The sequence below is a fragment of the Chiloscyllium plagiosum genome, unplaced genomic scaffold (assembly GCF_037043375.1).
Source record: "Chiloscyllium plagiosum isolate Xiang-an unplaced genomic scaffold, Cpla_swu_hap1 HiC_scaffold_35, whole genome shotgun sequence".
NCBI lineage: Eukaryota > Metazoa > Chordata > Chondrichthyes > Orectolobiformes > Hemiscylliidae > Chiloscyllium > Chiloscyllium plagiosum.
In genome coordinates this window covers 7,588,283-7,614,937 of record NW_028270173.1, presented here as the reverse complement: position 1 = coordinate 7,614,937, position 26,655 = coordinate 7,588,283, and the positions used below count along the sequence as shown (strand labels likewise).

At 46.2% G+C, this 26,655-nt stretch overlaps 1 protein-coding gene across 1 annotated transcript; it reads left to right on the top strand.

Moving 5' to 3' along the window:
* Positions 1-347: 347 nt before the first annotated feature.
* Positions 348-26,651, top strand: LOC122546052 (zinc-binding protein A33-like). The gene is made up of 6 exons (XM_087979188.1): positions 348-781; positions 5,327-5,422; positions 6,737-6,970; positions 9,414-9,436; positions 9,530-9,645; positions 19,959-26,651. The coding sequence occupies exons 1-6, from the start codon at positions 407-409 to the stop codon at positions 20,519-20,521; spliced, it is 1,407 nt and encodes a 468-aa protein (XP_087835314.1). The 5' UTR covers positions 348-406; the 3' UTR covers positions 20,522-26,651.
* Positions 26,652-26,655: the final 4 nt, after the last annotated feature.

Here is a 26,655-nt window from a genome sequence, read left to right as displayed (position 1 = left end):
CTGTTGCCTTATTGACACTGTAATAATTTTCTTCAGTTACCCTCACTCTGTGACTCTATGACACTCCTGCTGTAATCAGACTCCTGTGGGAACACAGTTTAAAGCACTCCTCTCCAGGTTAGCTGCTCTGTCTGTGTCCTTCTTAAGAATAAGATGAAAACATGTTGATATTTTTACTGACCAGAAACAAAGTCAGACCAGTGAGGCAGACTGATTCCCTGGTTAAAAATTAATGAACCAATCTTGTTTATCTGTGATCTGTTTATCTTCCTACCTTGCCCTGTCTTTTTCTGAAATCTGTTTTATAATGTTGCTGCTGGAATCAGGAAATGAAACTGAAAGTATTTCACTGAACACTGATCACCATTTTACTTTGAGCACAAAGCACAGAGATTAATCCTTCACGATGGAAGCTGATCTTTCCTGTGCTGTCTGCCATGATCTGTATAAAGATCCTGTCTTACTCGACTGTGATCACAGCTTCTGTCGATCCTGTGTGACCCAGTACTGGGAGAAAGCTGACACTGCCTGCTGTCCTGTCTGTAGAAAGGAGACTTCCTCCATGAGCCTGAGACCCAACCGCACTCTCTCCAACATCGTGGAGACACTTGTAAAAGGCGGTAGAGGTGGTGAAATTCAGCAGGAATGCAGCCGACACAAGGAGAAACTGAAGATTTTCTGTAAAACTGATAATCAGCTCATCTGTGTGATTTGTCAGATTTCAAAAAGTCATCAAAACCACGAGGTGCTGCCAGTGGAAGAAGCTGCTGAAGAGTTTAAGGTGAGGAGACACTGAGCAAAATAAAATACAGGAACAGAGAATGGAACCGTGAAAAGGGACCATTCAGAGATTCAGGTTTGAGTGTCTCACACTGGTTATTTTTCAACTACTTCGCGAATCTTTTTCCTTCCGGTAAACCACAGAGGGTCAAAGATGCACTTTCGTCTGAACTTCATTTTACACCGAGCACAAAAACTTATAAGTATCCAATGCTTTTAATCTAATAAAACATCCTAATGCTTTTCAGGGGTCTGTTCTAAAATTACATTAGACCCTGAGTCACATCAGGTGATGTTAGAGCAATGGTCAGAAGCTTGGTAAAAGAGGAAGAAGTTTATCTTCCTGAAAGAGAAAAAAGAGAGGGGACGAGAGTGAGAGGCTGAGAGGGAACATTGCAGAAGCTCAGGGCTTGGAATGCAAAAGGTGGCGACACCGATGGGGGAGTGATTAAAATGGGGATGTTCAAGAGGCCAGAATTAGATAAGGGTAGGTGATGAAAACAGAGAATGGAATCCTGAACAGGGAACATTCAGAGATTCAGGTTTCACCATCTTTCACTAATTACCCTTCAATTACTTAGCAGTTGGATGAATTATTTTTACTTTAGAACAACAATGAAAACGTATATTTAATCAGTGTTTTGTGATGTCATAAAACTTGCAAGGGCCCTTGAAGGGAATGTTATGAAGTGAACTTAGACACCAAACCAGATCAGGTGACATGAGGGTCATGGCCAGAAGCTTGGTCACACTGGGAGAGGTTTATCCTCCTAAGGGGGGAGAGATAGAGAGAGGGAGAGAGAGAGAGAGAGACAGAGAGAGAGAGAGAGAGAGTCAGAGAGAAAGGTGAAGAGATTTTGGGAGAACCTTCCAGAAGCTCAGGCCTGGACTGCTAATGGTACAGCCACCAATGAGGGAGCGATGAAGATCAGGGATGTTCAGAATTTGATGAGAGCAGGTGCCTAATAGGATTGTGAGGCTGAAGGAGATTCCAGAGAAATGGGGAAGACAAGGCCAGGGAGAGGTTTTAAAACAAGTACGTGGAAGCTTTAACATTCAGGAGGCTCCAATTATCCAAAGCAAGTGGTTCAGAACTTGCCAAGATAGATTTATGACATTTATTAAGAAGCAAGAGTTCAGATATCACACATGATATCAATAGGCAGATAGGCCACTTGCCGTGTACCAGGTGAGAACAGTTTCCTGGTCCCAGATCAGACAGACGGATGGGGGAAGCAGGAGGAAGCTGGTCTCCATGGCTGACAGTGCAGTCTCCTCAGGACAGTTGACCTAACCTTTGAGACATGGTGAGTGAGAGCCTGCCCTCCCCCCTCCTCAACACGGAGCGGCCCATCCTGCACACCCCATGACTGCTTCTCCTCTTCCTCACTCTGCCATGTGAAAGGAGGTTGTAACCTTGACCACGAGAGTGCATTCCATGTATGTGGCACGTAGCTCACTCTGACTCTCACTGTCCCAGTGACCCAGCCCTGTAACCTGGGAAAGAGTAACATGTATAAGGGATCCATCACCATCTCCTCCTGATCCAGAGTCCCGGGGCAGTGTAGGCTCCTGCATGGCTTCATATGCAAGCACTGCCAAGCCTCCTCCTCCCTCCCTCCATCCACCCAAAGCTGCTGCATGGGAGTCACCCCTCAAAGGGAGCTCACTGCATCGAGTGACCTGGCTGGGAGTTCAGGGTTCTGATAGTCTATCTCATGGCAGTGTTTAGTGAGCCCTTCATGTGAGCCTTCAGTCCATAACTTATTGCTGACACAATGTCCAGTTTACAGTCAGTTTGGGATATTGTAGCTGTACATTAACTGAGTCTCCAGGGCTCAGGCCTCTCACCCTTCGCCCCATGCATTCTCTGTGAAGGACATTATCTTGAAGGTACTGAGAAGATGGTGAATCTTCAATTCTCACTGTAATCCTTCAACATGAATCCTCCGCCTCTAACTTCCCCAACAATACTTGATGATCTGATCCTTTCCTCTGTTCCCCACCCTCTGCTACGCTCTCTCCCCCCGGTCACTGTGCTTATTTCAGAATTTTCATTGACCTCTGAGCCCAGACCCATCCAGTTCCCTACTCCAGCCTAACCCTGACACTGCCCCTTGTCCAACTCCCCTACTCCCTCACCCTCACCCTCATTGTCACATTCAGTTCCTCATTCTGAACATGTAATTCCCACCCTTCCTTGCCCCCCACCATGTCCCCGTCAGTGTCACTCTCCTTTCTGCATCTTCCGACCACATCCTTTAAGTTTTCTTCCTTGCCCATGCCTTTCCCCCTTCCCACCATTATCTGGCCCTTTTCATTTCACACCCCTGTTGTGTAAACCCCCTCCTGTCTGTCTCAGACCACATCTGTGCTTTTAACCAGCCTGGCTGCCTCACTTGGACAGGCTATTAGCCCTGGACCTGCTGCGTCCCTTTACTGCTCCATAACCCATTGGAGACATCTGCTGTGACAGTGACTACTCCCAGGCTGGAGTCCCGCTGTCCTCCTGGGTGGCTGCTGCTGTGACCGAGTTGTGAGCAGAGCTGTTAGTGCAGGGAGCCTGGTGTCAGGCAGACGAGGGATATATGGGAACGAAATTCAGCAGAAACCCCATGAATCAGGAACAGAAGACACCATCAACAACCACAGAAACACAAACGTTTACAGCACAGAGGGAGACCATTCAGATGGTGGTGAAGTTTTGGAATTCTTGACTCCAGAGACCTGTGGCAGGTCAGTCACTGAGTATGTTCAAGACAGAGATCCAGCAATTTCTAGATAGGGATGGGATCAAAGGGATAGTGCAGCAAAAGGCACTGATGTAGATGACCATCCCTGATCTAGAATGGCTCAGCCTGGCCTAAGGGGCTGAATGGCCTACTCCTGCTCCAATGTGTCTGCTCAGCCTATTGTATCTGTGCTGGCAGATAAAGAGCCATCAGTCCTGATCCCACTTTCCAGCTTCTGTTCTGGAGCCTTGGAATATGTTTTAAATGTTGTTGTGGGCCAGACCAGACCCCCTCCAAACATTTTAAGAATATAGCCCAGACCCAAACTATTTCAAAATTTCAAGGCAATTACACAGTGTCTGTACCAGATCTGATGCAACTGATCAAACTACTTGACATTCAGCAAAACACAACTTATTGAAACACTGTCATTAAAATACAACCAATGAAAGAGTCATTTAGAATAACTTAACTGTTGGAAAACTTAACCAAATAATCAATGCAGCAACTATTACTAATTAACTGCTCCAGTATAGGACCATCCCTAAACACATCCCTTGGAACAAAGGAAAATTCAGACACAGATTCTCTCATGCAGTTCTCTAAATCAGGAGGAAAAAACATCAAGAGAAGATTCAGAGGGAGTAGCAGCAAAGAGACATTCACTGAAGCTTCTTTTGAGACCCTAATATCTTCAAATGTTACTGAAAAAACCAAAATCCAGAAATAGGAGAGCTGACCACACCCATTCAGCCTGTGAAAAAAAAACAATGACCCCAAGCTCACAAGGTCTTCAGTAGCTAGTTCATTATCTCTGCCTTACAACCTCTCTTCAAAAAAAAGGACAAAATCACTCTTAAAGTGACAGCATCGCCACACTGGGACAAGTGTTTCTGTCTCTCTCACACTTTCAGGCAGTGAACTCCAAACCCTGTGAAAAGGTTTCTTGGTTCCCTTCAAATGTTTTAGCAATTCCACTAACTCAATCAGTGAAATCATTACTTAGGAAGTTATGTTCTTCGTATCCAATTTTTCACGGCGCCTCTCTTAATTTAGTACAACCCCCTCCCGAAGGAAACAGGCCTGGTTTATTTCATCTTTCCTTCTGTGTCCAATTCTCCATGGTAACACACTGCTGTGGTGTGGGCCCATCCTTCCTGTAATGTGGCCTTATTAATGATTTCTACAATTCAAATGTATACATCCTGCTCTTACAGTTTATACACTAGCCATAAAATAAAGAGCCATCTGTCTCTTTAATAACCTTACCTTGCTGTGTTGCTACCTTCAGGAATCTGTGGACGTGTTCTTCAAAGTCCTTCTGTGCCTCTACACCTCTCAGTATCTGACCAGTCATTGTGTATTCTCTCCAAATGCATCACCTTACACTTCTCCAGAATGAATTTCATTGACCACTTCTCTGGCTCTGTTTGTTACACCAAACACCATGAAGCAACATTTATGGCCTTCATTTGATATAACCAGAGAAAGTTATGGCAGGAACAGGCTATTCAGCTGATCATTTCTGAATCCGTGTAAATACAAAGTTAAACACGAGCCACCCATACTGATCCCACCTTCCAGGCCCTGACCCATAGTCTTGCAGGTTACAACATCTCTCATGCCTCCACAACCAAACTAGGCAGCAAATCCCAGATAAATGTCACTAACTGACTGAATGTTTTTCTCACACTTGATTTAATAATTTCCCCAATCACCCGAGTCTGTGCAAATATGAATCTCAATTTAATGATGTTTCATTTTTGGGGGATGTATTTCTGAAAATGTGCTAATTAATTGATGGTTTTGTTCAGGAAGAACTGGAAACTTCCCTGAAGCCAATTCAGGAGAAGAAGAAGGAATGTGAAAGTGTCAAAAGTGACTATGAGAAAACATTGTCCCACATTCAGGTAGTTGTGATCTTACTTTGTTCTATATTTTGTACAGAATTGTAACCATTCAGAATTGCACTGTGCGGAATTCCAGTCTCCATATTATAAATAGATATTGCATGAACTAACCTGGATATTTTCATGAGGGAGAAGAAGGTTGAGAGGTGACTTAATTGAGACATGTAAGATAATCAGAGGGTTAGCTGGGTGGACGGTGAGAGCCTTTTTCCTCAGACGGTGATGGCTCGCACAAGGAGACATCGCTTTAAAGTGAGGGGTGATAAATATAGGACAGATATCAGAGGTTGTTTCTTTACTCAGAGAATATGTGGGGCATGGAATGGTCTGCCTTCAGCTGTAGTAGCCTCGCCAACTTTAAGGGCATTTAAATAGTCATTGGATACACATATGGATGAAAATGGAATAGTATAGGTTAGATGGGCTTCAGATTGGTTTCACAGGTCGGTGCAATATCGAGGGCTGAAGGGTCTGTACTGCGCTGCAATGTTCTATGTTCTATCAGAATTGAGCACTTTTAGGAATGATTGAACAGGTTGTGTGTCATTTCTTTGGAAAAGAGAAGACTGAGGCTAACCTGTTTGAAGTTTTAAAAATTCTAATAGGATTTGAAAATGTGCATCCAGAGAAGATGTTTCTACACATCATGGATTTGACCAGATTGGGAAAGTGAGGAGATCATGTTGTGACTGTACAGAATATTAGTTATACCACTTCTGGAATACGCTGGAATTCAATTCTGGTCTCCCTGCTGCAGGAAAGATGCTGTGAAACGAGAAAGGCTTCAGAAAAGATTTACAAGGTGCTGCCAGGGTTGGAGGAACTGAGTTATAGGGAGAGGCTGAATAGGCTGGGGCTGTTTTCCCTGGAGCATTGGAGGCTGAGGCATGACCTTATAGAGGTAAATAATATCATGGGGGGCAGAGATTGGCCCAGGTCTTTTCTCTAGGGTCGTGAAGGCTAAAACTGCAGGCCATAGGTTTAAGATGAGATGAGAAAGATTTTAAAGGGACCTGTGAAGAGAGTGGTGCATGTATGGAATGAACTGCCAGAGGAAGTGGTGGAGGCTGGGACAAGAATAACATTTAAATGACATCGAGATGGGTGTATGAATCAGAAGGGTTTGGAGGGATATGGGCCAAGTGCTGGCAAACGGGATGAGATTAATTTTGCATATCTGGTCAGCATGGATGGGTCTCACTGAAGGGTCTGTTTCTGTGCTCTACATCTTTATGACTCTATGACTGCTCAGGCTGAACAGTATTTTAAAACTCTTCATTTGTTTTTGTTCAATCTGATTATTATTTCCCAAAGGACCAAGGCGTAAAAACAGAGATACAGATTAAAGATGAATTTGAAAAACTTCATCAGTTTCTCCGTGAGGAAGAGAGGATTGTGTTGGAAGATCTGAAACTGGAAAAAGAGAAACGCAGTCAGGAGATGAAGGAGAGGATTGCAAAGATAACAGAGGAAATCTCATCCCTTTCACTCACTGTTCAGGATATTGATCAAGAGCTGAGGGAACAGGACAGCATCACATTTTTAACAGTAACTATTTATTTTCCTTCCCTTTGCCTCTTTTCTTTGAGATTGTGATGATGAATTGCAGATTCTGTCCTTAAAATATAGAGTATAAACCTCACTGAGTAACAGCACGCCAATGACCTGGGACATTGGGTTTTCTCTGTCTCACACCCAAGAGCACTAACTGCTGTCTTCAACATGGAAATGACACAATCTACAGGGAAATATTACAGGGGAACATTGTAATGAGCTGAAACCATGAGGAAAATCTGCTTCATAAAGAGTGAGAAACCCTCAGGATGGTCAGACCATTCTCCCCTGAGGGTACATTTCCAGTCCAGCTGCTGATCAGATACTGGGACCGACAGTGCAGGGTCCAGTCAGGCTGTAACATGTTTACAGTGTCCCTGGCTGGAACAGGAATGATTCTGTCCAGGAGAGAGAACTCTCCACAGGGTCAGATACACAGACAGATCGAGCTTTCTCTCAGCAGTTAAATAGGGACATGTTCAGACAATGGGAGGGGTGTGTCCCCACATGACAACCATTTATATCAGAATCAATATGATTTTCTGTAATTTCCACTGTGATCAGTGAGCCCCTGAGAACTTAATGTTGGTAATTCTCTGTTGTGTATTGAAATGCTGAAGGGGGTGGTTTGTGATGCAGTGTGATACCAACAGCAAGCGTTCAATTCCCATCACTGTCTGAGGTTACCATGACGGACCCTCCTTCCCAACCTCTCCCCTTGTCTGAGGTATGGTGGCCCGCAGGGTAATCACCACCAGTCATCTCTCCCCAATGAGAGAGCAGCCCTATGGTCTGGTAAGACTATGGCAACACCACCGTCTGTGGTGCCAGTGTGGGCTGAGGGATAAATGTTGACCAGGACACAGGGAGAGCTCCAGTGTTCCTCTTGGGATCTACTCAGTTCACCTGTTATTTAAATTCAAAAAATATACTTTATTCATAAAGCTACCTTTATATACACAGGCAGTAAAGCAGTTTGGTTCTGTATAGTCACATATGGAGAAACAACAAACATTGGAGCTTGACTCTATCCACCAAACAAACCAAAGGCAGTTGTGACTTGTCCAAGACTAGATTTACATATATTTGAGGCTCCAGGAAGGACTGATAACTGAACGGATTCACTTCAATAGAAAGCCCTCAGACAGTGGTCTTTCCCCACTGTGCCTGGGCGGCAGCTGCCCCAAGGTTTAATGTGACCCTCAGCACGTAGTCCTGGGCCTTGGAATGTCCCAGTCTGCAACAGTCAGTCAAGATCAACTCTGTTTGGAAGACCAACAAGTTTTGGGAGGACCAAAGAGCATCTTTCACTGCGTTGATGGTCCTCCAGGCACAGTCACTGTTTGTGTCGGTGTGTCCCTCGGGGAACAGACCATAGAGCACAGAGTCCCGCATCAGGGAGCTGCTCTGGATGGACCTCGACACAAACCACTGCATCTTCCTCCAGCCTTCCTTTACAAAGGCCCTTTCCAGAAGGAGATGTGTGACAGTCTCTACTCCCTGCAGCCACTTCGAGGGCAGCGTGTGGTGACACAGACTGACCGGGTGTACATGAAGGATCTCACAGGTAGTGCCCTCTCTCACCCCGACAGGATCCAGCCTCTCCTTTTCCCTCAGGGTATCAAGGATGCTACGTGCTGACCACTTCCTGATGGATTGTGGTGAAAGGTGTTTCTCTTTGTAAATGTCTCCGTGAAGGACGGTGATGGGGAACAGTCCAACTACTTGGAGCATTCCACAGCAGCAAGGCCAGGCCCATCCTTCCCAACACCGGGGACAGGTAGAACCTCAGTATGTAGTGACACTATTCAATGGGGAGAGAGTGTGGAACCTCAGTTTAACAGCTCAGCCGAAACCCAGTCCCTCTGACAATGGAGTTGCCATTCAGCTGGTTGGTCATTGAGCTCAGAGTGACTCACAGTGAGTGTCCCTGACATTATATTTCAGTCTGTATGCTTCAGGGTTTCAGGTTACACAGAGTGACCTGACTGCAGACAAAGATTCGGAGACTGTCTGATGATGCCTGGTGCTGAACATAAAACTAAAAGTGCAGCTTCACCCTCTTTCCATGAGGGTCAGTGAATTCTATGGGACAATCCTGGTGTAGATTCCCAGAAACATTTGTCTTCAGGACACACACACATTATAACAGGGAAGTAAACATTAAAGTGACTCTGTAAACAATAAACTAATCCCAGCAATTTTACATCCATGAAGATATTCCAATTCGGTTGTATCTCTGTGAGTTGTTCTGTGCAATAAGATCCAGTAATTTGTAATATTGTGGAGTAACTCAGTCTAGGGAGGACAGGAAGACACTGCCTAATAACTTCCTGAATTTAAAATGTTCATGTTTTGGGGAATCCAGTCTGGAAATTTACTCTTTGTCATAAAATATTCTCGAAACACTAACTGTAAAAATGGTTTTGTTCCACAGAAATTTCTGGATACAAAGCAAAGGTAAAGCTTACATCCTTGATTTGATTTTTATTTCTAACATATCCCTCTTCCACCCTGGAATGACCCAACACTGACCTTTGTCTCCTGTTTCAGAGTGAAGCTAACTCTCCCAGAGCCACAGAAGGTTTACCCTTTAATAAATGTGGACAAGTACATTGGCTCCCTGCAGTACAGAGTGTGGAAAAAGATGCTGACAGTGATTAATACAGGTGGGTGTGAGCTTACTGACACCAGCTCTTCAACAACTCTCATATTTATGAGTAGAAGAGAGCTGTGTATTCACAAATAAATGTTTAATTGTCTTTGTAACTGATAAGATTTCACTTCAATCAGTTTTCTCTGAAAATACAGAATTGACTGATCACAGAGTCACAGTGACCTGCTCCACCTGCTGGACACTCCTAGTATTGCGAAGGGACATTGCTTCTTCAACCTCCCTTTGTGGATCATTGACCCAACATTCTGTTTATCTTTATCCATCTTCCACAAAACTCCAACATAAGATCCTGTTCCTTCTTTGATTATTCTGTCTAACAGCAGTCAGATCGGATTGTGATTAGATTAGATTACATTACAGTGTGGAAACAGGCCCTTCGGCCTAATAAGTCCACACCGACCCGCCGAAGCGCAACGCACCCATACCTCTACATTTACCCCTTACCTAACACTACGGGGAAGTTAGCATGGCCAATTCACCTGACCTGCACATCTTTGTGACTGTGGGAGGAAACCGGAGCACCCGGAGGAAACCCACGCAGACACGGGGAGAATGTGCAAACTCCACACAGTCAGTCACCTGAGGCGGGAATTGAAGCCGGGTCTCTGGCGCTGTGAGGCAGCAGTGCTAACCACTGTGCCACCATGCCGCCCATGGTCAGAGACTAAAGGCCACAAGTGACTGTTTGTTTCCAACTGAAGGACTTCCCTTAAACTGATGTCAGTGGCTGCAGCTTCCAGATAAAAGGCCTTGTTGGGGTGGACAGCTCCCAGAGCTGGGCCAGTCTGCAAGTCCCTCTCTCTGTCACACACACCGTCTTAGTCTGCACCTCGTCACGGGGCAGCACTCCGAAAGCTTCTGATTCAAAATAAACCTGTTGGACAATAACCTGGTATTGTGTGACCTTCTGACCATGTCTGTCTGTCTGTCTGTCTCTCTCTTTGTCTCTCTCTATCTCTCTATGATAAGCACTGTCTCTCCCTGTCAGATGTACTGTCACTCTCTCTCTCTGTCACACACACCATCTCTCTATCACAAACATCATCTCTCTCTCTGTTTCACATTCACTGTCTTCCTCTCTCTCTCTCACTCTGTCACACTCATTGTCTCTCCCACTATCAAACACATCATCCCTCTGCCCCTCTCGCTCTCTGTCACATAAACTATCTCTTTCTCTCCTTCACTGCCTTTCACACACACTGCGTCACTCTCTCTCTCTCTCTGTAATACACAACCCCTGTCTCTCTGTCGCACTTGCCATCACCTCTCTCCTATCTCTCTCTCTGACACACCCAGTCTCTCGCTCTCTCTCTATGTCACACAAACATCTTCTCTTTCTGTCTGTCTGTATCTCTGTCGCACGCACCGTCACTTGCTCTCTCTGTCTCTGTCACATGCACCATCTCTCTCCCTCTCAGTCTCACAGACTGTCGCTGTCTCTCTCTCTCTGTCATACACACCATCCCTCTCTCTCAGTCACACTTGCCATCTCACTCTCACTCTTTCTCTGTGTCACACACACTGTCTCTCCCTCTCTCTCTCTCTCAGTCACACACACCATCCCTCTCTCTCTGTCACATACACCACCTCTATTGTGCACACCATGTCTCTCCCTCCCTCTCCCACTCCTTCTCTCTGTCACATTCACTGTCTCCCTATCTCTCACTGTCATGCAAACAGTCTCTCTCTCTCTCTCTCACTCTGCCCATTGTCAGACACACCACTTATCTCTCTCTCTCTATTATCACACTTGCTATCTCTTACCCTCTCTCTGTCATACTCACTGTCTCTCCCTTTCACACGCATCCATCTCTCTCTCGCTATCACACACCGTCTCACACACTCTATCTCTCTCTGTCACGCTCACTGTCTCTCTCTCTCTCAAAAACCATCTCTCTCTCTCTCCGTCATACACTCTCTCTCTCTTTCTCTCTCTGTCAGACTCGCCGTGTCTCTATGTCTCTCTCACTCTGACACACTCCTTAAGCTCTCTCTATATCACACACACCCTGTCTCTCTCTATCACACTCACTATCTCCCTCCCTGTCTCTCCCACTCCCTCTCTCTGCCACACTCTCCATCTCTCTATCTCTTGCTTTGTCACATCTTGCCTCTCATTCTCTTTGTCATACACATCCTCTCTCTCTCTCTCTGTCAAAAACATCACCCCTCTCTCTCCCTCTGTCACACTTGCTGTCTCCATCCTTCTCTTTCTGTCACACTCACTGTCACTCTCTTTCACACGCACCAATCTCTCTTCGTCTCTGTCACAGACACAGTCTCTCTCTTTCTCTATGTCACACACACAATCTCGCTCTCCTTCTGTCACACTCACTGTCTGTCACATCCACTGTCCCTCTCTCTTCATGAAGAAACTGTCTCACCCTCTGTCACACAGAATGACTCACTCTCTCGCTCCCTGTCATTCATAACTTCACTCTTGCTGTCATACTTGCAATCTTCCTCTCTCTCTTTCTCTCTGTGTTACACACCATCTCTCTATCTCTCTGTCACAACTCTGTCTCTCTCTCTCTCTCTCTCTCTCTCTCTATTTCTGTCTCTATCACACTCAAAATCTCTCTCTCTCTCTCTCTCGCTGCCACATACAGTATCTGTCCTGCCTCTGTCCCACAAACGGTCACTTTCTCTCCCTCACCCTCTGTCACACACCGCCTCACCCTCTCACCCTCTATCACATACACCACTTCACTCTCTCACCTCTGTCACTCACACACGGCCTCACTCTCTCACCCTGTGTGACACACACCACCTCACTTTCTCACCGTCCATCTCACGTACACCACCTCACTCTGTCACACACACCACCTCACTCTCTCACCCTCTGTCACACACACCACCTCACTCTCTCACCCTCCGTCACACACACCATCTCACTCTCTCACCCTCTGTCAGTCACACCGCCTCTCTCTCTCACCCTCTGTCACACACATTGCCTTACTCTCTCACCCTCTGTCACACACACCGCCTCACTCTCTCACCCTCTGTCACTCACATCACCTCACTCTCTCACCTTCTATCACACACACCATCTCACTCTCTCTCTGTTACACATAACCTCTCTCTTTTCATCATACTTGCCATCTCTGACTCTCTATTTCTCTCTGTCACACACACCATCTCTCTCTCTCTCTCCCTGTCACATGCACTATCTCTCTCTCTCTTCCTCTCTGACACACACACCATCACTGTTATGCACACCATCTTGTTCTCTCTCTCTCTGTCACATAAACTGTCTCTTTCTCTTTTTTCATCCTCTTTCACACACACCATCTCACTCTCTTTCTCTCTGTAATACACAACCTCTCTCTGTCACACTTGCCATCACCCTCTCTCTCTCTATCTCTGTGACACACACAACGTCCCTTTCTCTCTCTCTCTCATCGTCTCTGTCAGATACACCGTCTCTCTTGCTTTCTCTCTCTCTGTCACACAAACCTTCTCTCTCACTCTCTTTCAACACACATCCTCTCTCTCTATGTCACACTTGCTGTGACCCTCTGTCTATGTCTCTCAGTCACACAGACTAAGTCTCTATCTATCACACACACCATCTCTCCCTCTCTCTCTGTCACACACACCATCTCTCTTCCTCTCAGTTACACACACCATCTCTCCCTCTCTCTCCCTCTCAGTCACACACACCATCTCTTTATATCTGTTTTATGTGAAATACACAATGTTTCTCTCTCTCACTCTCTCTCTCCCTACCTCTCTCTCTCTCTCTCTGTCTCAGTCACATGCACCATCTCTCTCTCTGTCACACAGTCTCTTTCTCTCTATGTCACACACATCCTCTCTATTGACACACGCACTGTCACTTTCTCTCTCGCTGTCTCTCTGTCCATGCACCATCTCTCTCTCTCTGTCACACACACTGACAATGTATTGCTCTAACACCAGCAATGAACAAATTAACAGAATTACTAACTATTCCCTAATTGAATTAAATTCTACTGGAATGAATGCTGTTTCAATAACACAGTTCCCACTTATAAATCCAGTTAATAAGAGCAATAAATTAAACTTAGTCTCTCAACATTACACAGTCTATGTCTTCCCGGCTGTCTCCGATCTTCCTTCTGCTGACCTCACATCACAAACACCTTTCTTTTGATGAGTCTTCGGTGAGGATTTGGAGCTGGAAATGGTGCATTTGATGGGTCCTTGTTAGAGAGCTTCATCATATTGTGTCAAAGTCAGGTTTGTCTCTCTATGGCATTTGGCTTGTCTCAATTTTCAAAAAACCCTGCCTTCAATATTCCTGATGATGCACCAAATTCTCACAACGTGATTGGTTTCAGGCTGTAAACACCATCAGTTTTTAAATTCAGTGGATTTTGAATGGCAGAGGGTTTGGTTTAAATTAATTGGTCACATTCGACTTGTCGTCAAAACAGCAGCAAACCTCAGGTGCCCGTGAACAAAGCCAACAGTAACATGTTTCCATTTTAGAGCAGTCTGTCTCCCACAGCTGCACACAGACCTCCTTCTCTGCTGAACTCCAAGCTTAAAGAGCACTTCTCCTCCGAAAGGGCCCACACTCTGCTTTTCAATACATTTACAATTTTACTATTTTTACACACCAACTTTGTGACACTGTCACACTCACCATCACTCTCCCTCTCTCTCCTACTCTCTCTCTGTCACATACTCATCCTCTCTCACTCTCTCTGTCACAATCACCGTGTCTCTCTCCCTGTATCTCTGTCCCTCTGTCATAATCATTGTCTCCCTCGCTTTCCCTCTCTCCGTCTGTCTCTTTGTCATACACACCACGTCTTTTTGTCGCACTCACTGTCTCCCTCGCTGTCACTTTGTCATTCACTGTCTATAAGTGTTCAAAGTTTGTGTGAAGATTTGTAGCTCGGGTGCTCGTTGTTGTGGTTCTGTTCGCCGAGCTGGAAGTTTTTGTTGCAAACGTTTCGTCCCCTGGCTAGGCGACATCATCAGTGCTTGGGAGCCTCCTGTGAAGCGCTTCTTTGATGTTTCCTCCGGTGTTTATAGTGGTCTGTCCCTGCCGCTTCCGGTTGTCAGTTCCAGCTGTCCGCTGTAGTGGTTGGTATATTGAGTCCAGGTCGATGTGTTTGTTGATGGAGTTTGTGGATGAATGCCATGCCTCTAGGAATTCCCTGGCTGTTCTCTGTCTGGCTTGCCCGATGATAGTAGTGTTGTCCCAGTCGAATTCATGTTGCTTGTTGTCTGCGTGTGTGGCTACTAAGGATAGCTGGTCGTGTCGTTTCATGGCTAGTTGATGTTCATGTATGCGGATCGTTAGCTGTCTTCCTGTTTGTCCTAAATAGTGTTTAGTGCAGTCCTTGCATGGTATTTTGTACACTACATTCGTCTTGCTCATGTTGGGTATCGGGTCCTTCGTTCTGGTGAGTTGTTGGCTGAGCGTGGCTGTTGGTTTGTGTGCCGTTATGAGTCCTAGGGGTCGCAGTTGTCTGGCAGTCAGTTCCGAGATGCTCCTGATGTATGGTAGTGTGGCTAGTCCTTTTGGTTGTGGTATGTCCTTGTTTCGTGGTCTTTCTCTTAGGCATCTGCTGATGAAGTTGCGCGGGTATCCGTTTTTGGCGAATACCTTGTATAGGTATTCCTCTTCTTCTTTTTGGAGTCCTGGTGTACTGCAGTGTGTTGTGGCCCTTTTGAATAGTGTCCTGATGCAGCTTCGTTTGTGTGTGTTGGGGTGGTTACTTTCATAGTTTAGGACTTGGTCTGTGTGTGTGGCTTTCCTGTATACCCTTGTAGTGAATTCTCCGTTTGGTGTTCTCTGTACCATCTCGTCTAGGAATGGGAGTTGGCTATCCTTTTCTTCTTCTCTCGTGAATCGGATTCCTGTGAGTGTGGCGTTGATGATCCGGTGTGTTTTTTCTATTTCCGTGTTTTTAATGATTACAAACGTGTCATCGACATATATACAAGGTATTCGCCAAAAACGGATACCCGCGCAACTTCATCAACAGATGCCTAAGAGAAAAACCACGGAACGAGGACATACCACAACCAAAAGGACTAGCCACACTACCATACATCAGGAGCATCTCGGAACTGACAGCCAGACTACTGCGACCCCTAGGACTCATAACGGCACACAAACCAACAGCCACGCTCAGACAACAACTCACCAGAACGAAGGACCCGATACCCAACATGAGCAAGACGAATGTAGTGTACAAAATACCATGCAAGGACTGCACTAAACACCATATAGGACAAACAGGAAGACAGCTAACAATCCGCATACATGAACATCAACTAGCCACGAAACGACACGACCAGCTATCCTTAGTAGCCACACACGCAGATGACAAGCAACATGAATTCGACTGGGACAACACTACTATCATAGGGCAAGCCAGACAGAGAACAGCCAGGGAATTCCTAGAGGCATGGCATTCATCCACAAACTCCATCAACAAACACATCGACCTGGACCCAATATACCAACCACTACAGCGGACAGCTGAAACTGACAACCGGAAGTGGCAGGGACAGACCACTATAAACACCGGAGGAAACATCAAAGAAGCGCTTCGCAGGAGGCTCCCAAGCACTGATGATGTCGCCTAGCCAGGGGACGAAACGTTTGCAACAAAAACTTTCAGCTCAGCGAACAGAACCACAGCATTCACTGTCTATCTCTGTCACACATATACATCTCTCTCTCTCTATCACACATATCATCTCTCTCTCTCTCTCTCTCTCTCTCTCACTCACTCTCTCTATGACACACACTGTCTCGCTCTGTCTGTCTCTCTTTCTCACTCTCACTCTATCACAGTCATTGTCTCTCACTCTGTCACAGACACCGTCTCTCTCTTCCTTTCTCTCTGTCAAATGGACCATCTCTCTCTCTCTCTCTCACTCGCTCACTCATAGAATCATAGAGAGGTACAGCACAGAAACAGACCCTTCGGTCCAACTCATCCATGCCGACCAGTTATCCTCACCTCATCTAGTCCCATTTACCAGCACTTGGCCCATATCCCTTGAAAACCTTCCTAACCATATACCCATCCATCTGCCTTTTAAATGTTGTAATTGTACCAGACTCCACCACTTCCTCTGGCAGCTCATTCCTTACACACAACACCTTCTGCATGAAAGGAAGATGTGTTGGACATTTTGAACAACTTGAGGATAGACAAGTCCCCCGGGCCTGACGGGATATATCCTAGGATTATGTGGGAAGCAAGAGAGGAAATTGCAGTACCGTTGGCAATGATCTTCTCGTCTTCACTGGCAACGGGGGTGGTACCAGGGGACTGGAGAGTAGCGAATGTTGTGCCCCTGTTCAAAAAAGGGAATAGGGATAACCCCGGGAATTACAGGCCTGTTAGTCTTACTTCTGTAGTAGGCAAAGTAATGGAAAGGGTACTGAGGGATAGGATTTATGAGTATCTGGAAAGACACTGCTTGATTAGGGACAGCCAGCACGGATTTGTGAAGGGTAGGTCTTGCCTTACAAGTCTTATTGAATTCTTCGAGGAGGTGACCAAGCATGTGGATGAGGGTAGAGCAGTGGATGTAGTGTACATGGATTTTAGTAAGGCATTTGATAAGGTTCCCCATGGTAGGCTTATGCGGAAAGTCAGGAGGCATGGGATAGAGGGAAATTTGGCCAATTGGATAGAAAACTGGCTAACCGGTCGAAGGCAGAGAGTGGTGGTAGATGGTAAATATTCAGCCTGGAGCCCAGTTACAAGTGGAGTTCCGCAGGGATCAGTTCTGGGTCCTCTGCTGTTTGTAATTTTTATTAATGACTTAGATGAGGGAGTCGAAGGGTGGGTCAGTAAATTTGCAGATGATACGAAGATAGGTGGAGTTGTGGACAGTGAGGAGGGCTGTTGTCGGCTGCAGAGGGACTTAGATATGATGCAGAACTGGGCTGAGGAGTGGCAGATGGAGTTCAACCCTGCCAAGTGTGAGGTTGTCCATTTTGGAAGAACAAATAAGAATGCGGAATACAGGGTTAATGGTAGGGTTCTTAGTGAGGTGGAGGAACAGAGGGATCTTGGGGTCTATGTACATAGATCTTTGAAGGTTGCCACTCAGGTGGATAGAGTTTGTAAGAAGGCCTATGGAGTATTATCGTTCATTAGCAGAGGGATTGAATTCAAGAGTCGTGAAGTGATGTTGCAGCTGTACAGGACTTTGGTTAGGCCACAGTTGGAGTACTGTGTGCAGTTCTGCCTCACTGCTGCCTCACAGCGCCAGAGACCCGGGTTCAATTCCCGACTCAGGCGACTGACTGTGTGGAGTTTGCACATTCTCCCCGTGTCTGCGTGGGTTTCCTCCGGGTGCTCTGGTTTCCTCCCACAGTCACAAAGATGTGCGGGTTAGGTGAATTGGCCATGCTAAATTGCCCGAGTGTTAGGTTAAAAGGGGTAAATGTAGGGGTATGGGTGGGTTGCGCTTCGGCGGGTCGGTGTGGACTTGTTGGGCCGAAGGGCCTGTTTCCACACTGTAAGTAATCTAAAAAAAATCTAATCTTCTGGTCGCCTCACTTTAGGAAAGATGTGGAAGCTTTGGAGAGGGTGCAGAGAAGATTTACCAGGATGTTGCCTGGAATGGAGAGGAAGTCGTACGAGGATAGGTTGAGAGTTCTCAGCCTTTTCTCGTTGGAACGGCGAAGGATGAGGGGTGACTTGATAGAGGTTTATAAGATGATCAGAGGAATAGATAGAGTAGACAGTCAGAAACTTCCCCGGGTACAATAGAGTGTTACAAGGGGACATAAATTTAAGGTGAAGGGTGGAAGGTATAGGGGAGATGTCAGGGGTGGGTTCTTTACCCAGAGAGTGGTGGGGGCATGGAATGCGCTGCCCGTGGGAGTGGTAGAGTCGGAATCATTGGCGACCTTTAAGCGGCATTTGGATAGGTACATGGATGGGTACTTAATCTAGGTTAGAAGTTCGGCACAACATCGTGGGCCGAAGGGCCTGTTCTGTGATGTATTGTTCTATGTTCTATGTTCTATGTTCTAAAAGGTTTGCCCCTCAGGTTCCCCATCCCAGGGAAAAGACTTTATCTCTTTAACCCTATCCATGCCCCTCATGATTTTATAAACCTGTATAAAGTCACCATCAGCCTCTGATGCTCCAGAGATAATAGCCCCAGCCTACTCAGCCTCTCCCTATAGCTCAAATCCTCCAACCTGGCAACATCCTTGTAAACCTTTTCTGCATCCATTCAAGTTTCCCAACATCCTTCCGATAGGAGTGAGACCAGAATTGTACATAATATTCTAAAAGTGGCTTAACCAATGTCCTGAACAGCCACAATATGACCTCCCAACTCTGATACTCAGTGCTCTGACCGATAAAGGAAAGCATACCAAATACCTCCTTCACTATCCTATCTACCTGCAACTCTACTTTCAAGGAGCTATGAACCTGCACTCCAAGGTCTCTTTGTTCAGCAACACTCCCCAGGACCTTACCATTAAGTGGAAAAGTCCTGCTCATTCTATCACTCACCATCCCTCTCTCTATCGCTCTCTGTCACACTCTCTGCCTCTCTCTCTGTCTGTCACAACTGCTGTGCCTCTCTCTCTATCACACAAACCATCTGTTTCTCTCTCTGATACTCTCGCCAACTTACTCTCTCATTCTATCACACTCACTGTCTCTGTTTACATCACACACACCTCTCCCTGAAACCACACAGTGTGTGTGTCTCTCTGCCACACTGACTGTCTCTTTCTCTCTCTCTGTCACACTCACCGTCTCTCTCTCTCTCTCTCTCCCCCTGTCAGAGATACCATTTCTTTCCATCTCTGTTTCTGTCACACTCGGCATCTCTCTGTCAAATTCACCGTCTCTCTCCTTCTCCGTATTTAGCCCAGACATAGTTCCCCTCTCTCTGTCACACACATCCTCTCTCACTCGCTCTCTGTCTCACACACTGTTTCTCCCTCTCTCCCTCTTTCTCTCTGTCACACACACTGTTTCTCCCTCTCTCCCTCTTTCTCTCTCTCCCTCACAGCATCTCATCTCTCTCCCTCTCCCTCTCCCTTTCTCTCTCTGTGACACACTGCCTCTCTCTGTCTCCCCTCTCCTCTCTCTCTCTGTGACACACTGTCTTTCTCTCTCTCTGTCCCACCCTCTCTCTGTAACGGGGTTTCCTCAGCCTCATTGCAGGGTCTATCCCAAGTGCTGTTTAACTCCTTCCCTGGGGATGAATTTCTAATCCTGGATCGTTGCTGATGTTCCCAGTCACTAAGCGGCTGTGAGAGTTACAGTGAGTGTGACTAACATTTTATTGTTGTCCCTCTGTTCCCAGCTCCAGTCACCTTGGACCCTAATACAGCCCATCCTGCCCTTCTCCTGTCTGAGGACCTGAGCACCATGAGATACACCAGGAATCGGCAGCAGCTTCCCGACAATCCGGAGAGATTTGATTACTGTGTCAGTGTCCTGGGATCAGAGGGATTCACATCAGGGAAACATTCCTGGGAGGTGGAGGTGGGGAATAAGACTGCGTGGGATATGGGTGTGGCCAAGGAGTCCATCAACAGGAAGGGGCAAATCTTCCTGAATCCAGGTAATGGGTATTGGGCACTGGTGCTGAGAGAGGGGAATAAATACTGGGCTGGTGAGAAACCATGGAAATGGTTAGAGCTGAGTGTGAGTCCGAGGAAGGTCCGAGTCTGTCTGGATTATGAGGGAGGGAAGGTGTCCTTTTATAACTCAGAGAACAAGAGCCATATCTACACTTTCACTGGGACATTCACTGAGAAACTCTATCCTTACTTCAGTCCGTATCTGAACACAGAGCCTCTGAAAATCTGTTCCCAGAGAGTAACAATCCAGGAGGATGAGGGATTTATCCCATCTTTCAAATAAAGACCCTCTCTGTGGGGGGAAGGGGAAGATCCCACACACTGGGTCACTGGATGGGGGAGGGGAGGTCCCCATTCTCCGTGCAGGGGGGTGTTTGTCCTGACTGTCTGAACCTCTTCCTCGGCTGGTTCAGTGCCCAGGGGGTCCCTGGAGATTGGAGATGTGGTCCTTGGGTACACTTCAGGCCTTCAGTGGCTTGTGGGCACAGGGGCACTGGATTGTGTCATTAATCCTAGAAACGCCATTTTACTAAGATTCAAGTTTCCTTTTGAAGTTTTTTTTTATCACAGTGGGTCAGTCATGTCCCTTTTAAATCTGCGTGTGTGTGTGTGTGTGTGCGTGTGTGTCTGTGTGTGTGCGTGTGTGTCTGTGTGTGTGTGTCTGCATGTGTCTGTGTGCGTGTGTGTGTGTTGCTATGTGTGTCTGTGTGCGTGTCTGTGTATTGCTGTGTGTGTCATGTGTGTGTGCATGTGTCTGTGTGTGTCTGTGTGTTGCTGTGTGTCTGTGTGTGCGTGTGTGTCCGTGTGTCTGCGTGTGTGTGTGTGTATCTCTGTGTGTGTGGGTCTGTGTGTTGCTGTGTGTGTCTGTGTGTGTGTGCGTGTCTGTGTGTGTGTCTGTGTGTTGCTGTGTGTGTCTGTGTGTGTGTGTGTGCGCGTGTGTGTCTGTGTGTGTGTATGGGTGTGTGTGTGTGTCTGTGTGTTGCTGTGTGTGTCTGTGTGTGTGTGCGCGTGTGTGTCTGTGTGTGTGTGCGTGTGTGTCTGTGTGTGTGTCTGCGTGTGTGTCTGCGTGTGTGTGTGTGTCTGCATGTGTGTGTATGGGTGTGTGTGTGTGTTGCTGTGTGTGTGTCTGTGTGTTGCTGTGTGTACCTGCGTGCGTGTGTCTGTGTGTGTGTGTCTGTGTGTTGCTGTGTGTCTGTGCGTGTGTGTCTGTGTGTGTGTGTGTTGCTGTGTGTGTCTGTCTGTGTGCGTGTGTCTGTGTCTGTGTGTTGCTGTGTGTGTGCGTGTGTGTCTGTGTGTTGCTGTGTGTGTGTGTGTGCGTGTGTGTCTGTGTGTTGCTGTGTGTATCTATGTGTGTGCATGTGTGTGTGTATGGGTGTGTGTGCGTGTGTGTGTGTCTGTGTGCGCGTGTGTGTGCGCATGTGTGTCTGTGTGTGTGTGTGTCTGCGCGTGTGTGTGTGTGTCTGCGTGTGTGCGTGTGTGTCTGCGTGTGTGTGTATGGGTGTGTGTGTGCATGTCTGCGTGTGTGTGTATGTGTGTGTCTGTGTGTGTGTGTCTGCGTGTGTGTCTCTGCGTGTGTGTGTATGGGCGTGTGTGTGTGTCTCTGTGTCTGTGTGTGTGTCTGCGTGTGTGTATGGGTGTGTGTGTGTGTGTGTGCATGCGTGTGTGTGTGTGTGTGTCTGCGTGTGTGTGTATGTGTGTGCCTGTGTGTGTCTGCGTGTGTGTGTCTGTGAGTGTGTATCTGCATGTGTGTGTGTCTGTGTGTGTGTGTCTGCGTGTGTATGTGTGTGTCTGTGTGTGTGCGTGTGTGTGTGTCTGTGTGTGGGTGTGTGTGTGTATGGGTGTGTGTGCGTGTGTGTGTGTCTGTGTGCGCGTGTATGTGCGCATGTGTGTCTGTGTGTGTGTATGGGTGTGTGTGTGTGTCTGCGTGTGTGTGTCTGTGTGTTGCTGTTTGTGTCTGTGTGTGCGTGTGGGTCTGTGTGTGTGTGTGTCTGTGTGTTGCTGTGTGTGTGTGTCTGCATGTATATGTGTCTGTGTGTGTGTGTCTGCGTGTATGTGTGTGTGTCTCTGTGTCTGTGTGTGTGTCTGCGTGTGTGTGTGTGTGTGTATGGGTGTGTGTGTGTGTGTGTGTGTCTGTGTGTGTGCCTGTGTGTATGTGCGTGCGTGTGTGTCTGTGTGTGTGCGTGCATGTGTGTCTGTGTGTGTGTCTGCGTGTGTGTGTCTGTGTGTGTCTGCATGTGTGTATCTGTGTGTTCATGTGTCTGTGTGTTCGTGTGTCTGCGTGTGTGTGTCTGTGTGTTCATGTGTCTGCGTGTGTGTGTGTCTGCGTGTGTGTGTGTATGGGTGTGTGTGTGTGTCTGTGTATGTGTGTGTATGGGTGTGTGTGTGCGTGTGTGTGTGCGCATGTGTGTCTGTGTGTGTGTATGGGTGTGTGTGTGTGTCTGCGTGTGTGTGTGTGTCTGTGTGTTGCTGTTTGTGTCTGTGTGTGCGTGTGGGTCTGTGTGTGTGTGTCTGTGTGTTGCTGTGTGCGTGTGTCTGCATGTGTATGTGTCTGTGTGTGTGTGTCTGCGTGTATGTGTGTGTGTCTCTGTGTCTGTGTGTGTCTGCGTGTGTGTGTGTGTATGGGTGTGTGTGTGTGTGTGTGTCTGTGTGTGTGCCTGTGTGTATGTGCGTGCGTGTGTGTCTGTGTGTGTGTCTGCGTGCATGTGTGTCTGTGTGTGTGTCTGCGTGTGTGTGTCTGTGTGTGTGTCTGCGTGTGTGTGTGTCTGTGTGTTCATGTGTCTGTGTGTTCATGTGTCTGTGTGTTCATGTGTCTGTGTGTTCGTGTGTCTGCGTGTGTGTGTCTGTGTGTTCATGTGTCTGCGTGTGTGTGTCTGTGTGTGTGTGTGTGTATGGGTGTGTGTGTGTGTCTGTGTATGTGTGTGTATGGGTGTGTGTGTGCGTGTGTGTGTCCTTGTGTGCGTGCGTGTGTGTGTGTGTGTTGCTGTGTGTCTGTGTGTGTGCGTGTGTGTGTCTGTGTGTCTGCGTGTGTGTGTGTCTGCGTGTGTCTGTGTGTGTGTGTCTTCGCGTGTGTGTGTATGGGTGTGTGTGTCTGTGTGTGTGTGTCTGTGTGTGTCTGCGTGTGACTGTCTGGTGAATTGATTATCAGCAACGAGGAACTGGCAGACACAGAGAATGCCTGTGTCTGTTTTCACCAGAGAAATGTGAAAGGAAATCTCAAGAATACGAGAGAGAAAGTGATAACCATTGGCCGCATTTAGAATACAGTGTACAATTCTGGTCACCACCAGTTTCATTTCAACCAAGAATCCTCATGCCATTTAATCAGAAGACATGGATTTTGAACTCCGAGAGAACTGCGGATGATGTAGATCAGAAACAAAAACAAGAACTGTGGAATTATTCAGCAGCTCTGGTAGCATCTGTGGAGAGGAATCTGAGTTTACAGTTTGGGTCCAGTGACCCTTCCTCAGAACAGACACTGCAGAACCTGTGAGCTTTTCCAGCAATTTCTGCTTCTGTTTCGGATTTCAAAACCCCTTTTCCCCACTCCAATCCGCGCCCTTCTCTGCTTGCTTTGTTAATCCATTATGTATTTAAATTTATTTATTACCTCAAAGGCGATCTCAGGATTTTTTTCACGATTTCACTGATGTTCTGTTTCTGGATCAGTCTGTCAATGTTTGTTGATATTTTCCATGGACCTCATCGCCATCTGGTGGTTGCGATGGACAGCACATGTGATTTCCCCGGCGATGACCGGTTTTCGACATTTGGCTTCACACCAGGTTATAGTCCAACAGGTTTAATTGGAAGCACTAGCTTTCGAAGCGCCGCTCCTTCATCAGGTGATTGTTCAGAACTTCCTGAACTCACCCGGAAGACTCACAACGGACTCAAAATATTACCGGTAGGTCTGCTTCGGTCTCCAAAGATGCTGTCTAGTCCGCAGAAGATTTGCAACCTTTCTATGATTTTTATCACCGATGTCTAGCATACGCAGCATTTTAGTTTTGGGGCCGAACCGCCTACAGTACTCGCTGTGATTGTCCCTGAATTATATTTGGCTGCAGTACCACTTACTTCCAGACGGTGGCGGTCCTGTACTATCTATAACATCGCGGTTCAGAAATCCCCGAGCTCCCTGTTCCCCGCAGTACCGCTCACCGCCAGAGGATGTTATGTCGCACCAATAATTTTTCATTTGGGATTAAATTGTTGAAATGGAAACTGACTCACTGGAACTATCCAGGGGAAGTGGAGACTTTGTGGTCCATTGGAAATGTCCCTGTCCCTGAATCAAGTCGCACTTGCGGAATTGATAGCTAAGGAAATTGTGCTCATATCTCGTCCAAGAAGCTTGAGAAACAACTTGCAAATCCTTCTTACATTTAGCAGTAGCTGGTGGAACAAGAACAGGCTGAGATTCCAGGATATGGAATTGGAGCTTTCACTGTTACCTCAGCTGCAGCTTGGAGCTGAATTGTGAAAGTCATAACCATAGAGTTCTGAAGAAGGGTCATTGAACCTGAAATGTTAACTCTGCTTTCTTTCCACAGATGCTGCCAGACCTGCTGAGTTTGTCCAGCGATTTCTATTTTTATTTCCGGTTTCGAGCATTCCATTTTGTATCACAGTCAATTGGCTGAAGTATAAAAACACGTAATAGGAAAGACCATGGCTACTCCACTCATCGATGCCCCTCATGATTTTATAAACCTCGAAAAGGTCACCTCTCAACCTCCTACACGCCACTGAGAAACGTTCCAGCCTATCCAGTCTATTATTATAACTTAAAGCCTCCATTTCTGATAACATCTTGGTAAATCTTGACTAAAACCTCTCCAATGTAATAATAACCATCCTATAGCAGGACGATTGTACTCCAGCAGAGGCCTCACCAACATCATGCACAAGTTCACCAAGCCGTCCCATTTCCTGCACTCAAATGCCTGAGCAATGAAAGCAACTGCTCCTGTACTGGTGAAGTTTTGGGATCTGGCAGTTTGAGCTGATAGCTTTTTAGAAGATGGATTTGGTGCATGATCTTTGTCTTTTTTTCATCATTAAGAGCATATTTGTGTCACTGGTTTGACAAGTATTTATGGCTAAATCATAATATCCTGAGAGTTTCCTTCCAGAACCATTATAGCCCACTTCCAGTCAGGGAAGAATTTCCGGATTTTGACCCAATTACAGAGAAAGAACAGTCACATATTTGGAATTCCTGACTGTGAAAATGTGATGAAATAATCAGGAGATGTAATTTGTTTTCGTTTACTTTGCAGATTTCAATGGCTTCTTTTTTTATTTTTTATAATATATTTTTATTAAGAAAAAATAGATTTTTAAATATTACAACAAATGCAAAACAATGCAATTCAAAACAGTATAAAAATAGTACAAAACTAAACCCAATTAATAAAAAAATTCCCCAGCCCACTCTCCTATACAAATGTATAAACATATATAGAGAAGTATAAAATTTAAAAAAAAACTAAACTAGCTATTTAACTAAATAAATAAATACCTAACAACAAACAAATAAATAGTAATAACTCAGTCCAGCCAAACGAAATACTCATACATTCACAGTTCCTCCTCCCTGGATATTGGACTCATGAAACACAATCATTACGGCTATATAAAAGTCCTTGTTAGTGTGGCAGATAAATCTGTGTCCAGGTATTTCAAAAAGGGTTGCCATGTCTTGTAAAAATTCTCAGTTTTGTGGTGTACCATATTGGTGAGAAAATCCAGGGGAATATGCTCCATAACAATCTTCCGCCAACCCGACAGGCCTGGGTGGTTTTCTGATATCCAACCCAGCAAGATATTCTTCCTTGCACAGAATGTAAGAATATTGAAAAGTTTTGCCTTATGCGAGTCTGCAGGAAATACAATAGGTAGGCCCAAAAGGAGCGAAATAGGATCCTTCTCCACCCCTACACCTAAAATCCTCTCCACTGCACCCGCCACAGCGCTCCAATATGTTTGAAGCCTGTCACAAGACCAAAGACAATGGGTAAGAGTACCCATACAGATTTGCACTTGGGACATACTGAAGATACCCCTGGTTTAAATTTTGACAAACGGTCTGGGGTTCAGTGGACCCTGTGGAGAATTTTCAACTGTAAAGCATGGGTCCTATTGCAAATTGATATCTTCCTTGCATTCTCCCAAATATCCTCCCATGCCTCTGAAGAAACTTCAACACCCAGCTCTCTTTCCCACATCTTGCAGAGTCGATCAGACTCATCTGAGGTGGCACCTCCCAATTGGTGATATAGAGTACTGACAGGGAGTGTACTCTTAGCCCTTAGTACCCCTCTTTCTATGTCAGATTTGTAGGGATCAGTCAAAAGTGTGGTTTTGTTTTGAATAAAATCCCTAACTTGAAAAAAATGAAAGAGGTCTCTT